The sequence below is a fragment of the Protobothrops mucrosquamatus genome, unplaced genomic scaffold, assembly GCF_001527695.2.
Source record: "Protobothrops mucrosquamatus isolate PMUCROS unplaced genomic scaffold, P.Mucros_1.0 scaffold_207, whole genome shotgun sequence".
NCBI lineage: Eukaryota > Metazoa > Chordata > Lepidosauria > Squamata > Viperidae > Protobothrops > Protobothrops mucrosquamatus.
This window is the reverse complement of record NW_015386283.1, coordinates 324,153-341,978: the sequence shown is the minus strand read 5'-3', so window position 1 is coordinate 341,978 and position 17,826 is coordinate 324,153. Positions and strand designations below refer to the sequence as shown.

The window sequence follows — 17,826 nt, the reverse complement described above, 5'->3', positions numbered from 1 at the left end:
CTGCCTGGCGTGCCCGGGACGGGAAACCCCGAGCCACCGTAGCCAGGCGCGAGGGGGAACGCCAGAAGCCTCGCGCAAGTGGGGGAGGCCTGGCGACGCTGCGCCCTGCCGGGGGCCGGATTAAACCGGGCCGCGGGCCGCAAATGGCCCGCGGGCCGGACTTTGGACATGTCTGGTGTATACGGTACTTGTTAATACCGTATACACCAGACATGTGTATACGGTACTTGTTATATCGGCGTATAACACACACACATCATTTGCCCCCTATTTTCAGGGGGGAAAAGTGCGTGTTATACGCCAATAAATACGGTAGTTTAATAAACAAATTAAAATAAAGTTCTGTGTGCCATCAGAGCAGTGTTGCTGCATCTGCTCTCACTACATAATACAAAAAGAACATTTACTTCATCTTTTCAGAATCATCCATTTGGCTTCTTTGCTTTTGTGGATTTTCACTTACTTCTGTTATAATAGGGGAAAGAAATGCACATTGTTACTTATTTTAAAAAGAATTGCATACTTAGGATCACATTTACAACTATTATTCCCAAGAATATAAGAAGCAATATGGAAATAAATGTGTAAAGAAACTAACTAGATACACAGAATCATCTAATCACATGGACAACTAGAAATCTCAATGCTTAGAAACATGAATATAATTGCTTTAAACACAGTATTTAACACTGATCATATGCATTTAGACATTCAACCTTACATCAACTGTTTAAAATCTTTCAATTTTACTAGTTATCTTATTACTAGAAGCCTCTCAATATAAGGACATATGACTTTAAAAATGTATTAACTTACCTGCTGTAAAAACTGATAAATGATCTATGTTTTCTCTAGTTTTTGTATTTCCGATCATCTGATAATAAAAAAATGTGATTTTGTATATTATGTACCAAACACATCCAGGCTAAAAGAATTTATCTAAGTATGCCAAATATTTTAATACAGGTAGGCCTCAACTTACAACAGTTCATTTAGTGACCGTTCAAAATTACAACGGCACTGAAAAAAGTGGACTCATAACTGTTTTCCACGCAACTATCGCGGCATCCCCATGGTCATGGGATCAAAATTCGGATGCATGGCAACTAATTCATATTTATGACGGTTGCAGTGTCCCAGGGTCATGTGATCATCTTTTGCAACCTTCTTACAAGCAAAGTTGATGGGGAAGGCAGATTCACTTAACAACCATGTTACTAACTTAACATCTGCAGTGATTCACTTAATAACTGTGGCAAGAAAGGTCGTAAAATGGAGCAAAATTCACTTAACAAATGTTTTTCTTACCAACTGAAATTTTAAGCTCAATTGTGACCATAAGTCAAGGACTACCTTTACTTTGGAAGACATCTCTCAGAGCTAAAATGATCTCCTGATCTGCATTTTAAGCTTCCTAGATAGGATAAAATAATAAAAGTCTTCCTCTTATTACTGTAATGAGTACTGTCCCTAGGATGAAAATACAATGTCACTCCTTGCTATATCTGGATGTGAAGGGAGGGACAGCAAATAAGACTTGTTGGATATGCTTTTTTATGGATTCTGGTTTTATTTGAAGAATAGTCAGGAAAATAGTTTTGCTCAGAATCAGAAATGTATATATAGTACATTTACTATATCTGTAGCATCTTGGTGTTTGGGATTCCCAAAAAAAACACAAAAACATGCTAATGGAAGGCAAGCCTTGACATTCTACAATGAACCGAAGCCACATTCCCAGTCATAGTAAAAAAAAAAAAAAAAGACTGAGCAGAATATGTTGCAAAAATGTCCAGAGTTTGGTAGTCTTAACCAAACTAAATAGCAATCTAACTCACAGAGGAAGCATCCCTTCATACTGGAAAAGTCAATGTTGGTTATTTTTAAAAAAATTCTAATGTCTTCCCCCTCTCTCCTTAAACTTTAACTGAGGCAAGACTGGTATGGCTCTGCCATAAAATATGTCTTCAGATAAAGGGAAGGGGAAAAGAATACAGCCAGAGACATCAAATGACCGTTTTGGAAGGTAAAAGCCCCTACAACAGTGTTTCTCAACCTTGACAATTTTAAGGCATGTGGACTTCAACTCCCAGAATTCCACAGCCAGCATTGCTGGCTGTGGAATTCTGGGAGTTGAAGTCCACATGCCTTAAAATTGTCAAGGTTGAGAAACACTGCCCTACAACACCCATCCCTAGGTCATACCTCAGCCACCTTTGATCCATTGGCAACTTCAAAATAAAGATACAAGAAGCCACTTAAACTTTTTTTTCATTTATATTCCATTTTGGGCATTTATACTTGGGCTGAAATTGATTAAGAGCACCTCACTGGCTCCATCAAAGACACAGAATTCCCCTCAAGATAAGGAAAAATCACAATTCCACACAAGACTCCCTCATAATAAATTTACACCTAGGGAGGCATCTACACATCTAAGGGCAATCCTCCTTCCCCTGAACCTCACATATCCTTAGGGCAACATCCTAATATATATATCCTCATGATCCTCCCAGGGCAGGAGCACCTTAATCTGCACATCTCAACACGGAAGCCAATTATTATAATATATATCTCCACTGGTATATCCCTAACAAGTCTATCTTTTCAAGAACTAATTTCTGTATTGAGGTCTCGGAAATAAATTCCCTCTCCAAGCAGCAGTCTTCACTTCATTCTTATCTCCCTATCTTCCAGTTCAGGAATTGGATCTCTTTAGTTTTCAACAACAGTAATCCTGTTTCTGAAGATTCTAGCATGACTAGAGTCTGTGATTCCATTCTGACTTTTGACAGACCTCACAAGATCATAACACTCCTGCTGACAGCAACTCAAACAGAAGATCCACCAATCAGTTTTAAGCAGAGAGGTTTAATGAAGATCCAGATTCAGAGACCTGAAGTTTGAGGATCTGGGAGGCTAGTCAAAAGACAGGAGAACAGGTTCTGCAGCTATTGTTTGATGAGTACAGTGGGTGAAGTTCAGTGGGGCTTTTTTATTGTGCTTATTCTCTGTGGAAAACAACCTACCAAAAACGCAATTCATTGTTTATTTCTATTTTCTCTGACATCATTTCTTGCTTTCCTTGAATTTGTTGCCTGGGAGTTGGTCTATGAGAGCAGTCTATCTTCAAAAGTACACAAAAGGGCTTTTTCAAAGCTTGCTTTATTTTAGTTAGCTGCAATAGAGCCTGAGCCTGACCCACAGCAGATTTACAGCCATCTAATTTGCTTCCTGGCAGCCAGCCACACCAGCACAGGAAAAAAAAAGTCCGGAAATGAAGAAAGGAAGGACTAATAAAAACAGTGGGGTAAAACAAACGAATTTCTAAGGTACTATAATAGAATGAGAAACAAAAAGGGAGAGAAGAGATTATAAAAATAAAGAAGAATGCTTGAAATAAATTGCCTGCTCTAAGCAAATAAATTGGAAAGAATAGCAGAAACCTCACTGATACTTGATTCCTATCTTCCAAGCAAATGTAAAAATTAATTCACCCTTTGATGCTACATGAGCTGGAAGGAAGCATAAAGATTCATGCTTGTTATAACTGGTGAGCATTGAAGGGTTTTAGAATTTTCACTCTAAAAAGGTTCATTAATGGAGAATGCTGCTATGATGTATAGTGACATGAGATATTTCAGATATTTCTGGATATTAAAGTCCATATAGTGTAAATGTAACCTCTCAGTCATCTGACCTCGATAATACAGGAAATTTTAATTCTTCACTAGGCACAGTGGGACATAGGGAATATGAAAAGCTCCCCCAAAACAAAGAAAATAAAATATTAAGCTTCATAACAAATTTTAATGCTCTAGGACAGTGGTGGCGAACCTATGGCACGGGTGCCAGAGGCGGCACTCAGAGCCCTCTCTGTGGGCACACATGCCGTCGCCCCATCCTAGGCCTTCAGCTAGGTTTTATAAAACCTTTTCGCTTTAGGCCTCCACCGCCGTGTATAAAAAAAAAAGGTTCAATCAATCAATTTCAACTTCTCGTGGGAAAAAAAAAGTTCTTGCAAAGTTGGAATTGATTGATTGAACTTTTTAGTCCCACCCAGTCTGCTGTTACCACCGCAGCCACGCCCACCCAATGGGCCACACCCACCTGGCACCCGACGATGCATTAGTGGGTTTTGGGTTGCAGTTTGGGCACTCGGTCTCTAAAAGGTTCGCCATCACTGCTCTAGGAGGTATGAGGACAGAAGAAAAAGAAAATATATTCCAGAGACCTGCAAAGATTCTATTGACATTAGGAATAAAAGTGTCCATTCTCACAAAGGTAAAGTCTTAGAAAGAAGTACAAGGTTCTGGGAGATTGATGGTTACCAACTCTAAAATCCTTTTTGATTGCAATGATGATAAGAAATAAATACTTCAAGAATAGATGCTTGAGAAAACAGATTCCAGATGTTCATATGGCCTAGCAATTACAACCTCAAGAAAAATATGTAGGCTCTTCCATTCAATTCTATATTCTACAAGTTAGCTAAAAACACCTCTCTTCTAGGAGCAATTTGTCGGTAGAACGAAATCAAATTAAACACTAATTGATGAGATAAGGGCTAATGGTACTGACAAGATTTATCTGTGCAAATATTCAGTTATAATTTTATCTTCCACCAATATGGCAAAGAAGAAAACACCCGTTTAATACAAAGTGACTTACACATCTTTCCTATGGCACCAATAGTGAGTCATAATGATCTCATAAATTATTTAAATGTGGAACATTCTAGACAAAATATTAGTTCTGTTTATTGAACCAGTGTTGACTACAGCTATATACTGTATGACGCCTACTTAGTGAAGTATTTAATAGCATAAAATAGGGGTTACAGTAAATAATGAGATCCTGCTACAGTAGATGCAAAGTCCCACAGCTAGGAGAGTTGAGAATTCTGAACAATTGTGTGCAAAATGGCCAATATAATATAAGTAGGATCACCATGGCTGCATCAGAGTCAATTTTCTTTAGCATCCTGGAAAAACATTAAAGGGCCCCTGAGTTAAAGGAAAACTATCCACAGTCTCTGCTGTCACAAGCTATGAATAGTACAAGTCTACTTTTTTTTTTTAAAGAGACAAACATGATCTCCCAAATTCCAGTATGACCAGACTGGATCCATTGCAGAGAAAACCAGACTATACATGCAAAGTTCCATGATCAATAAGAATTGATTTTGCTATCCTACCCAAAGTAGGAGTGACATTTTTTTTGTATTAACTTTTACTTCATCTTAGTAGAAAATGTGTATGTTCACTTCTAGCCCACAAGGCAAATGAAATTTTGACCTTTGTAGAACGCAAGATTGGAATGTGTTGTTCACTATCTATAAGAATTTGGAAATGAATTAGAAGCCACTGGTGCAATGAAAAAAGCTGAAATCAGGATAGCATCAATCCCAGAATCCAGGTACAGTTCATGAGACACTTCCAATAATTTTTGAATTGGCAAACAGCTTTCTAAATCTTTAGAACTGTTTCTGGGTAACTAAAGTTATTTTTAAATATCCAGGCAGGGCTCTAAATATATTGTCAGCAGGCTTTTTTTTGGGGGGGGGGGTTGATGAGATGCCAATAAACACTGATAGTCTCGACCATTTTGGCTATTTCAAATGATCATATTTTTTTTCAAATGTTCTTGGTTTTGAAACCATAGCAAAGGGCAAGGATCTAAACTGAAAATGACTGCCCTTGTAAGAAAAACAGACATATTTTTCTGTGCAACAGTTACAGAATATAGTCCTTTGACACATTTATAATTGGATGCTCTCCATGATTAGCTGAACTGAACATATCTGTTCACAACCTTGTGGTCTGTAATGACCTTCTAGATTTCTCCTTATCTTTGAAAGATAAAAATGAAATAATAAGTTCCTCAGAATATTTGCCTAGCATAGTTTCATAAGTTTCATTTGTAACACATAAGATTTTAAAGATTCTGTTATTCCAACATAGTCCAACAAAGAGCATTCCTGAAATCCCTGCCATACCTCTATTTTGACCTTGCCTATCTCAAAGGGCTGAAATCAATCCTAGAAGCCTAAGTTTCTCTGTTTCATTTTATATTAGACAAATTCAAGGTGGGTTTCTTTTTCCTGCTTTCATATTTCTCATGACCAAGTAATCTTTTCGTGGAGTCCTCCCTTTGCAGCTCAGTCACTCCTTCTCTATTCTCAAAGTCAGCTTTACATTCTTTCACTAATAGGTTGATTTATAACTTACACTTGTTTGCTTTTGCTGGCAAGGATGGTGATGAGAATCGCATAGTTTTTTGTTTTCGTTGTGAGATTTCTTCGATTCTTGGCTACCAACTGATACATACTCTGGCGAACTAATGGAATTAATCAAGCACAAATACACAAATAAAAATAAACGGTCATATATTGTTAAGATAATTATAATTTTAATCATCTATAACAGGGGTGTCAAACTCAATTTCATTGAGGGCCGCATCAGCATTACAATTGCCCTCAGGGAGGGCTGGGTGGGTGTGGCCAGGGTGGGTGCAGCCTACTGGGTGGGCGTGGAGGGAGTGGGTGTGGCCTGCTGGGTGGGCGTGGCCAGCTCTACATCATTCGCATCAAGGGGGCCTGTGGGGGCCTGGGCAGGAGTGGGACAGATCTGAGGGTCTCTGGCAGAAGGGGGTGGGACCGGGGCAAGTGCCAAGGCATGGTCCACTGGAGGAGCCTCACTGTTCCTCTCAGGCCATGCGGGGGGGAGGGGCTGGATGGTGGTGCGGGCTGCCTGGAGCCCAGGGCAACAGAGATCAAATGCCCAGCCTGGCCCTTGAGCACCCGTGGCACCAAGCCCAGCCCTACTTCCTCAAGGCTGCTGCTCAAGGTTTTCCTGGTTCCTCGCTGTTTCCAGACAGCCTTGTGGAGCTAAGACTGAATGCGTTTCAGCATAGATGGCCACCACAAAATTGTACATTGGCTCCTGGCCGGCCTGGGCCAGGGCCAAGGCAGAAGGGGCCGTTCCCTCACTGTTTCCAGGATGGCTTCGCGGGCCACATGAAACCACTTCGCGGGCCGCATCCGGCCCCTGGGCCTTGTGTTTGACATGTCTAATCTATAAAGTATGTTACCACCCTGAAGTACAGTATAACTAATCTTTGTTAATAAAGTAAATATACTCTAACAGAGGAATAAGCGATTTTTGGGGGGGTTGACCGAGTTCCATGTTAATAAAATCCTTGATAAATATTTACTAAAAAAAGCTGGCCTTGAATAAAATCTGTAACAGTTGAGATTTACTGAGTAAAAATTAATAATTTCCATTTATTAAATTTGCCACTCATCTCATTTCAAACAACTCTAACAGTTATTATTAGATTCTCATTTACTTAGAAACATGAATTTTTAATTAAACTTACTTTTTCTGCAACAGTTGTTTCTTTAGTCTGTATTTATTTTGCTTTATACCTAAATGCATTTAAAAAATTGAGTAACTTATATCATACAGAACACATAATTATAAATTTTACTGTATTAATTTTATTTTCATTCAATGTATAACATTTATTTTACAAATTGCATTAATAAAAATAAATACTTTAAACAAAGAAATGGTTACCTCTAGCTTCTTCCATTTGGTTTTTAAGCTTCTCATGTTGCTCAATAAGACCCTTCATTCCTTCAGGATTCTCTCTGCACAGGTCCTGACCTCTCTCATTGGCTTCTAATGCCTTTCTATGCTCACCCAAGAATGATAAAGCATCACAAAATCGATAATGTCCCTACAAAATGTGACGAGGAAAATGCTTAATATCATTTTAAAATAGAAGGGTTTGCCAAACATTTACATTTCTTAATTTGCTAGCTACTTCGTATTGCAACCCAATCCTGTTGCTGAGCATGCTAAGATATTATGTTCAATATTGTACACAGACGTAACCTTGCATTAGACTGCAGACTAAATGTAACACTATTTCATTTACCCAGTTGCTATTCTAATAAAAATATCCAAGTATGTAAACGAAGGATTTGGGCTATATCAACTGCAATTTTATAATTGTATTGACTTTAGAGTGAGCTATAGAACACATATCTACTATGACATTTTGTCATCTTTGCAATTGGACTATTCAAGAATCAGTATATTAATATTCAAATTATAATTGCTTTATATGCTTCTTTCTCAGGACCTTTATTTTTTAAAAATCTGCAGATATTGTTAATACTTTTTTTTTTTTTTTTTTTTTTTTTTTTTTTTTTTTTTTTTTTTTTTTTTTTTTTTTTTTTTTTTTTTTTAGATTTATATGCCGCCCTTCTCCCCATGGGACTCAGGGCGGCTCACAGCATATTAAAACATAATACAAAAAATTTCCCCTACTAAAAACCAATTAAAACCCAAATATTGGTAGCTGTGGCTCTTTAAAATCGTTAAAAATTGTCCCTATTTAAAACTCACCCTAGGTCAGGCCCGCTTGTTGAAAAAGCCATGTCTTGANCGTCCCGGTCCAGAAAGGGGCGCAACTGGTAAATCAGGCGCACCTGATAAAACGCCCCCCTGGTCACGGCCGACAAATGATCTTCCAGTGTCAGCCGTGGATCCAGGAGGACTCCCAGATTGCGCGCCCTCTCTGAGGGGGCCAAGGATTCGCCCCCTATAGACAGCGATGGAACCAACTGACTATGCCGGGGCGCCGGGGCGCCGGCTGCCTTGCCATTTCCAACCATCAGGAAACATAATTGCATTTATTTTATTTTGCATGTCCCCATAATGCTAGAAATGGATTGCTCTCAGAACCCATAATTTCCAGAATTGCCAAGATTAAATACAATGGGAACTTCATCAGTTTTCTGTTCATATAAATGATTAAAAAAAATTCATGTATAATCTCAAATTTGAATCATAGCAAAACAAATTTATAAAATAAGTGCAACTAACCTTAGGCCAACAGGGCTTCAAAATAATGGCTCTCTTTCCATCACACAAGGCTTTCCTAAAACAAAAATACATTTGACGTAAATGATTTAGTAAAATGCTTTCATTCAAATTGAAAAGCTTTTCAAACAAGATTTTAATAAACCTGAGAAAAAATTATCACTTATAAATTTCCATTTTGAGAACAGCAAAAGCCATCTTCGTGACAGTAATAGTTTTCTGTTCTTCTGGAATATTCTAACTTCACTAAGAGACAGGCTGGTTCTGTCTTCTCAGACCAACCTTGGAAGAACTAAAAGGATTCATTCCTCTCATAACATAAAAGATTTGGGGGAAAAAGATCCCTAAGTTTCATTTTTTTTCTTTTATTGTGAATCTCAGTTCTGCTAGTATTTTTCAGAAGTATCAGAAACACAAATAAATTAATGGAAAACCAAATTCATATCAATTAAAATTTTATTTTAGTGCAGTTTATTTTCTATGTCACGAATTAAAGAATTAGGGCATGAGAAACAATTTAAGAATATATGCTATTTAAGAATAGCCCAGGCCCACCTTCCCTGGGTCTCCCAAAGCCTCTCCCATCCCAAGACATCCCGTGCTCTGCTTCCCACCCCTTGGGGTTCCCAAAAGGCCTACTTCCCACCCCCTTCTCCCCCACCACCCATTGTTCACTTACCTTTCAAAGATCTCAAGAGCTTTGGACTTCGTGTTGTGGGAGGGCAGGCCACTCCATCCCACAAAGTCCCTGGGCCATGTGGCTTTGTCCTGGAAGCAGCTGCTATTTTCAGAGCAGCTGCAGGAAATTGTGCCGCTCCAAAATAGCAGCTGCTTCTGGGATGTAGCCACATGGCCCAGGGACAAAGCGGTTCAGAGTGTTCCATAATGCTATGCACACTATGTTAGGGAAGCAGAATGGATTACTTCCTCTCTGATCTACATGACTACATCCCAGAAGTGACCATTTTGGCACAGCCAAGAGGAATTGACTACTCTGAAAATGGTGTCCGCTTCTGAGATGCAGCCATACGGCCTAAGGATACTGCTGGACAGAGTAACCTATCCCCCCTCTCCAACATGTGGTCTGCAGCCCCGGAGATCTTCAAAAGGTAAGTGTGAGATGGATGATGGGTGGTGGGGATAAGGGTGTGGGACCCACCTGTTTGGAAAACAGGCTTAAGGCCTGAGGGGACCGGTGTGTGTGTGGGGGGGAGCTGGCCCAAGGGCTGCAGGGACCCAGTGGGATGGGATGGGGGGATAGCTGAGGGGGGGTGTCACTGAAGATCCTACAGTTGTAAAGATGAATGTCGTAACTTTGAACATCACTAAGTGACTGGTTATAGGATAGGTCAAGGATTTTGGGAAGGTTATATGTTCCTGTTCCTTCTCATTTTTTCAAAATTTTCTTTAGTCATCCAGATTGACAAGAACCAATCTTCACCAACAAAATATAGAAAAATAGCACAATTCTCCAGAACATCAATACAATATGACATCAATAAAATTTACTTCTTCTTTTCCCCAAGCTGCCTTTGCTAATAGATATGTTTAATCTTGCAGTGTCTGGTGAATGAGCACACTGAGGTCTGCACAATATTTTAATTATCAAATTTCATGAAATATCGCAACGAGTGCAAAACTGTGGTTTCAAATAAGAAATGAGGTCTTTCAAGCATTTTGACTTTGAAACAATGTTTTATTAATAGCAATCAGCAAGAGTGTGAAAAGAAATAACTAACAAAAGCTCTTTTGGCTTTGCTTTCTCTGTTGGAAATATGCCTTGGATTTCCTTAGCAATCATTTAGTTGTTAGGCAAAATCAGTTCCACCCTGCTGAGAACTGGATTTTGGCAAAGTCTGACACAATGGGAGTAACATGCACTCATTGTTCTTGTACTGGTAGGTACTCTTTGTACCTAATTGCTAATATACTGTGCTCTGGATAATGGTAACTGCAGTGTTCCATGCCACAACCCTTTACTTTGCCTGAAACTTTTTACTTTCCCTGGATAAGGAAAGAAAAAACAGACCAACTAACTTAAAGAACACTGTCACCTAGATCTTTTCTCATCTCTGACTCTGCCAAGTCTCAGATAAACTGGCTTAGTTTTTACTCTCCTTCACTGAAGGCTGAAGGTCATAACGTTCTGCATTGCCTTTCTTGTAAAACAAAGAGTGGGCTCCCTCAGCCAAATTTTTCAAGGATCAAAGGGGCTTGCAGCTTCTTAATCAACTTCTTTATCTTTCTGTCTGACAATCCTAATTAAATCCCCAGTTTTCCAGAAACCGCCCAGCCACACCAGCAGTTCAATTGTAGAGGACGGTGTATAATTGACAGGGAGGCATGGCTATACAAAGTCACCTTTAGACAAATTCACCATCAGCAAAACCCACTATTTTGCCATAAGCAGAGTTGAAATTGGCCAACAATCCCAAATATCTTTGGACTTTTCTATTATATATTTTTGAATACTTCTTTCAAAATAGTAAGTTAAACTAATTCTGTAGTTTTTGAACCCTGTTACTTTTTTTGCCTCATTTATTTAATAAAATAGAATAAAAATAAAAGAAAGAGAAAAGAAACTTTAAAAAGCAATAAACAATAACAAAAATTATAAGGGCTTCTCTGTGTTGTTTTACACAACGGCCTCAATGAAAATTTATTACATTTGGTGGGACATTGCTTTTAAAAGTGTATTTTTGTCCTTTCAAACTAATATGCACCAAGTACATAAACCCTGAAACATCTCTTAAGATGTGAGTTCCAGAAACAAACATTTTAAAAGAAAGAACTATGGAGACGAATACTGGTAGCTCAGGGTTAAAATGAAGGGTTCTGGGTGCTCTCTGACCTTGGGTTGTTTTCTTGCAGATGTTTTATTACCCAAACCAGTTACCATCATTGGTCTACTGCTGCAATGTTGATGTCTGAAGAAAACCACCAAGCTCTCAGTGCACCAAGGACACTTCAGAGGGAACTATCTCTGGAAACCACAGATTGCAAATGTAACTTATTGCCTACAAAACATCCTTATGACATTTAAATAAAAGTGACTTTTGTCCCCCTACTTCAGAACAGTTGTTAAATAATCTATAGTCTGAGTGCAGTTTTCTCTATGCCTGATTTAAATTACAGGCACTAAACATGTTGAATTACTCTGTAAAATAATGTTATTTTGCAGATGAGCAAACTGGATATTTCTTTGCGATTTACAACCTTATGTGGCAACATGATTTAAGAAAATGTTCAAACAAACAATTCTCTCGGCTGCAAGGGGGGAAACTATACTTACCGATACTGTCCAATTCGGAGAAAACAGAGAGCCCGATTGCCATAAAGAAGATGGTTTTCAGGCCTTAAAAAGGTTAGATAATATTTAGCTTTTAAGCCATAAAAAGAAACACAGACACCTAGCCATAAATTATTTCAAGTGAAATTTCAAGATATCAAAATTTAATTTGTAAATTGAGTTTGAAGAAAACCTCAGCTTTTTAAAAATGTATCTAAAGAACAAATTTTATGAGAATTGAGTCTAGAAAGACAATTCAAGAGGCATGGCTTTTACTACTAGCCAACATGTGGCTAAATATCACAATTACAACAGTTTGTATAAACTGACCTTGCTTACAACAGTGCATTACTGACCTTGCTTACAACAGTGCATTACTCATTCCTAAAGAAGTTACTTTTATGCTTTCTCTCCCAACCCGGAAGACTGTTGAGATGAAAATGAAGGTGAACCAATAGGAATATTGCATGCTTTGCTTTCCTTAGAAGCAGAGATGACGGCTTAGAGTGAAGTTAATTCCACTATGAAGTCTAAGCCAAGGGAACATAGTCATTTGTGGGATTAGGATCACAAATATAAAGCAACTTTTGAAGGCCATGTCTTACTTAGGATCAAAGGTTTACTGAAGTGTTTTATACAGGCTTTAAAGCTTTAAATCTCTTTAATTATTAGCAACAAGTGCTGCAAACAATATATTATTAATGGCACCATTCTCGATTTATCCTTGTTATCCATGAATCCTGGACTGACTTTTGGAACTTAACTTTTGCCTACGATTTATCCATTTGCTGACTTTGTAGTAATTATTGACTTTTAATATGTATATTAGCCTGGGAGCTATGTCTAAAGAGACACACACTATAATAACTTCCAATTATGCCTTTTGCATAAATTTATAGTTACTTAAGAGGTTTCAGAAGTGCCAATTTTTATTCTATTGTTCTCTATTTCTACTGAGAATAAAGGCCTTTTTGGAAAGCTATAACATATAGAGCATACAAATTGTATGTGATAGGCTGGAGGGGTTTTTTTAATCTCCAGTTGATTTTCTCAGTTTCTCAAACTGGGACACTTGTAAATTGTTCCCAATATCAATCAACTGGGGAGTAGGATGGAAGTAAGGCACAATGGGACTTCTGGGGATCCCGTTGTGTTTCTTTGCCTGGTGCAAAACCTGAATATCTTGTCCATCTGCACTAATCTCAGAATCCATCCACTGAATCATAGACACATATACCTCAGCTAATTGGAAGTAGCTGTTTATGTGTGTGCACCATCAAGTGAACTATGGCTATCAAATGAAAAAAAAATGAAGAGTCCATTTTTAATTGGTCTGCAGAAGTAAATTCTTAATCCAAATGCAATCAACAAACCAGTAATGTTATTCACTATCTGAAATGTTTAGAAATCCTTTGTGGGTCTTAATAATCAGAATAAATGCTGGTCTCAACTAATATGGCCAGTGCAATTCTTTGAAAAGATGCTATTGACAGTAAGAATTAAGAATCAGCCATCTGAAAGCAAGAATATATTTTCAAGTGAATGTCATTATATTAGAAAGTCCTACAAATCCTACAAATTTAAAATATATTCCTCCCTCTCTCCTTTATTACACTATTCTAATTACATTCTCCCAAACTTAATTTCTGGACATTTGCATAGTTTGTAGTTACATAATTTCTCCCTTACCATAGTTCTATAGCTTTTGTATACAAAGTGACTGCTGTATCTAATTTGTCCTTAGCAAATGCTTCATTTCCCTTTTTTTTCATATTCTCGCTGTTCTGTAATAAAATATGACAATATAAAGTTAACATGAAATGGAAGTTATTTTCAAATTGCAATATACAAGATTTGGTCTGTAAAATCTACATGAACAATGATGCTGTTTTTTAATTATTTTAAGACTTTTGTGCTATGTAATATAGAACATTAGAAACATATCAGTAATAATCAAATAGCAACAACAAATAATCATCCAGTAAATCATTTCAAATTTACTTTAAATTTAATTTAAATTTAAATCTCATTCTAATTTAAACATTAATTTGCATGTAGTCATTTATTCTAGCAGTGATCAAGATACACAATGTAAAAAGATGGTATATTTTACTGAAATGATTGGGATAACCATTCAAAGTCCACACTCTATGAATACCTAAAGGGTATCTATCTTGGTTTTTTGAAATGTCTGTTTACCTTCCACAATCCTTGTAAGGATTATGAGTCAATGAAAGTGAGTTGGGCGGCCACATAAATTTTCTTAAAGAAACAAATAAGTAAATAATGCAGAGATAATATATTTTATATATAGGTACTACAAAGACCAGATAAAATCACACAAAATCCCCTCTCTGAGATGGGCAATTTAGAAAAAGAATGGATGGATGGATGGATGAAAGCCTCTCAATATTAAATTAACCTTAAAATTGTTTGGATATGTAATTTTTTAAAAAAAACTCACCATCATACAGTTGTCGCAATAATAAGATTCAAAGGCTTCTACCAAATTGTAGTCCTCCAAAATAACTTTACTTATATAAAACTTATCTGTAGTAAGAAATAAAGTGCTCAATTAAGACAACTGCACTGATTGTTTGCTGCTAAGAAGAATAGTACTGAAATATGCTGCAACCTCCTTTTAAGGACAAATGCCCCTAAGTTCTTCTTTACTTAAAATGAGTTAAGGGAAAGCTAAAGCCAGCGTTCATAAAGGCAAAAAACAGTGTTGTATTAATAACAATGGGACACTAAAAGGCTTTCAGACCTATGGGATGGAACAGAATAGAGGACATAGGTTTCACAGGGGGGGGGAAAAATCACATGGGGGTCCCAAGTTACACAGATGCTCCACTATTTAATCATGCAAATGCTAATAAAGCTATTGGGGCCCAGGATGTTCTGAATTCAGCACAATAGCAATGGCCCAATGGCAGAATTCCAGTTCAGTTTCTGAAACAATTGTGTTTTTCAGCTATGGTTGCTGGCATGGACTGCTATTATATGCTTTTCCCCTTTGTGATTGGGGCACTCCATTTTTTTCTGTCAAGATGTAATAAAAACAATTCAAAACAAATAGATGATTACGTTAAACTGAATCCCAAGGTAGTATTGGTTCAGAACTCTTAATTCTATTCTACATTACTTAATAAAAAGATCCTGAAGTATCCTAAAATGCTCAAAGGGAGTATTTAACTTCCTGGCAATGTGAATTCCGCAGAAGACTGAGACATTCTTTACAATAATTTATACATTTAATGTAAAAAAAAAATCCCAATATTAAAAATTTATTTATTTTTATTTTAAATATTAAATTTGTTTGCTGCCCATCTTGCTGCTATGAGTAAAATATAAAATAGGTTTATTCTGCTCTGGTGGATTACAATAAGGGCTTTAAATATCACCATGAATTAAATATGCTTTTTGTTTGCTAATCCTCTACACAAGTAATTCAAAATAATTATAGAGATTCTAGATCTACTGTATACTTATCTAACCAAAATTTTAAAATGCAATATTTCTTTTTTAATTTTCAATTTGTTTGAATTGTTTCAACTGAAAAGGGAGCCAAAATATCAAAGAAATCTATTACATCACTGATAACTGCAACTTCAGTAGGCATAAACTAGCACAGAATCCAAAATTAAAATATTTAATGCTTGGACAATACAGTGTTATATTTTTAGTTTTTAATTGAAGAAAGATAAGAGTTTGTTCTCCCCACTAACATTTTCATTACTACTTCTTATCCTGTTCTAAAACTGCAGTAGCATGTCATGTTTGTTTGATTGTAATGTAGACACTAAGTGAATCAGTATGAGAAGCAAGAGGATATGGAGTTAGATCCAGAATTCTGTTGACAAATAGGTGAGAGAAATGGCATTTTCAGACTATTTTCAAAGGCTTCTCCTCAAGGGCAGCTGCTTAATGAGATATGATGCAGAAATGGTATTTCCTTACTCCTCAGCAATCTCAGGACAAATGTTTGGGAAAGACTGACATCTATCAAAGACAGATGTTAGTAAGAGCCTTTCCTGTAATGGAACTCTGAATCCAAGCCATAAAATATAAGACAAGATCTGTGTTAAGGATCAGCTATTTATTTCAGCTTAAGACTACAGAAATCCTCTTCGTGGAAAAAAATGCTTCCTAACTGATTATAAGAAGTTTAAGCCATTTGTATACTTACATGCAGAAAAGAACAGTTTGAGGATAGACCAACAACAATAATCTGCAAGTTTCCTTAATTTCTGTAAAATGCCAATGTGATCCGCATATTTCATCCACTCTAAAACTTCAGAAGTTCTAAGTATTCCCTATTTTAATTAAGGAAAATATCAGTATTATTTTAATTATCTTCCTAATTATATTCAGTGTAATTAAATTTGGGCACATTTCACAAATGTGTTCCTCAATAACCTTATCTGTTACAGAAAGAAAAACACAATTCACATTTAACATATTACATCTAAGAAAATAGTTGTTAAACTACTGTTTCAGAAGATCATTAATATATTAGTTTACTGACTGTATCAATATAAGCAACATATAAAAAATAATATAATAGTCCAACCTAACTAAATTTTAGTTGCTACCACACATAATACTAGCAAACCACAGAAATTAGCATTTCCAATGCAACTACTTTTGCAAGTCGTTAATAGCAATATGTTATCTAATATACTTTTTACTAGAATATCAAAGGAATTCCTTCATTAATACACTGCAATAAGCTTAACAAAATCTTAAACAATACTTCCTGAACTGAGTAAGGGTGAGCAACCTGCATTCCCCAGTTCCATTTTTTCAATTACTTTATTTTATTTATCTGTCTTTATTATTTTTTACAATTAACTCAAGGCAGCAAATGTATCCAAGACACCTTCCTCCTCCTATTATCTTTACAAAACAACCCTGTGAGATGAGTTGGGCTGAGTGAGAAGTGATTAGCCCAAGGTGGACTTCCGGTGAGCAGGCGACCTCGTCAGACGCAGCTGTAGCTGCCTCCCGCCTGTTTCGCGTAAAAGCCGTTTTGACAGCGAGCATTAGCTGTCAAACGGCTTGATACCTTTCCCCCGGGCATAAGGGGATCGGTGAGCTGCCCGGGGTAGGAGTTGAGTTCCCGAGTCGTCCGATCTGGACGATGTAGGTTAGAACTCCTCCTGAGCCCCGAGGATTCTCCGCGATCCAGGACGCCTTCGCCTCGGCGAAGCTAGAAGCCGCCGCCACCGCTGCAACTTAAACTTAACTGTGAGTGACTGTACGCAGACAAACCGACCCTGGAAGTTTGTTTCTTACTTTGGACTCTACTCAACTTGAGCTATTTTGATCTTCCCTATATTTGGGTTGGATTGTGTGAAAGTGAACTTAAAATGGTGATGAATGATACTTTCTAACAAGAAGAAGTGAAAGTGACTTTGATTTCCGGTTTGGAACTTTTGCTACTTTAATACTTTCACTACTTGTCCTGGATTAACTGTTTAAAAGACTCTCATATAGACTGAAATTTTAATATTGCTAATATGGCTTCGAGAAGATTGGTGCCTACAACTGCAAAACCAATTACATCTCCGACTTCTCAGCCGCTCCAATCAATTTCTAAGCCGGTTTCCCACCCGCCACCCCCGCCATCTTCTTCACCCC

At 37.2% G+C, this 17,826-nt stretch overlaps 1 protein-coding gene across 1 annotated transcript in view; it reads right to left on the bottom strand.

The window, feature by feature from the left end:
* Window positions 1-17,826, bottom strand: part of TTC3 (tetratricopeptide repeat domain 3) — a gene marked incomplete in the record, with an annotated part of 69,752 nt that overhangs the window by 42,993 nt on the left and 8,933 nt on the right. The window contains 10 exon segments of the mRNA XM_015826204.1: window positions 408-465; window positions 817-874; window positions 6,231-6,339; window positions 7,381-7,429; window positions 7,581-7,743; window positions 8,898-8,952; window positions 12,187-12,249; window positions 13,873-13,967; window positions 14,648-14,733; window positions 16,373-16,499. Coding sequence (XP_015681690.1) covers window positions 408-465; window positions 817-874; window positions 6,231-6,339; window positions 7,381-7,429; window positions 7,581-7,743; window positions 8,898-8,952; window positions 12,187-12,249; window positions 13,873-13,967; window positions 14,648-14,733; window positions 16,373-16,499 — 863 coding nt within the window.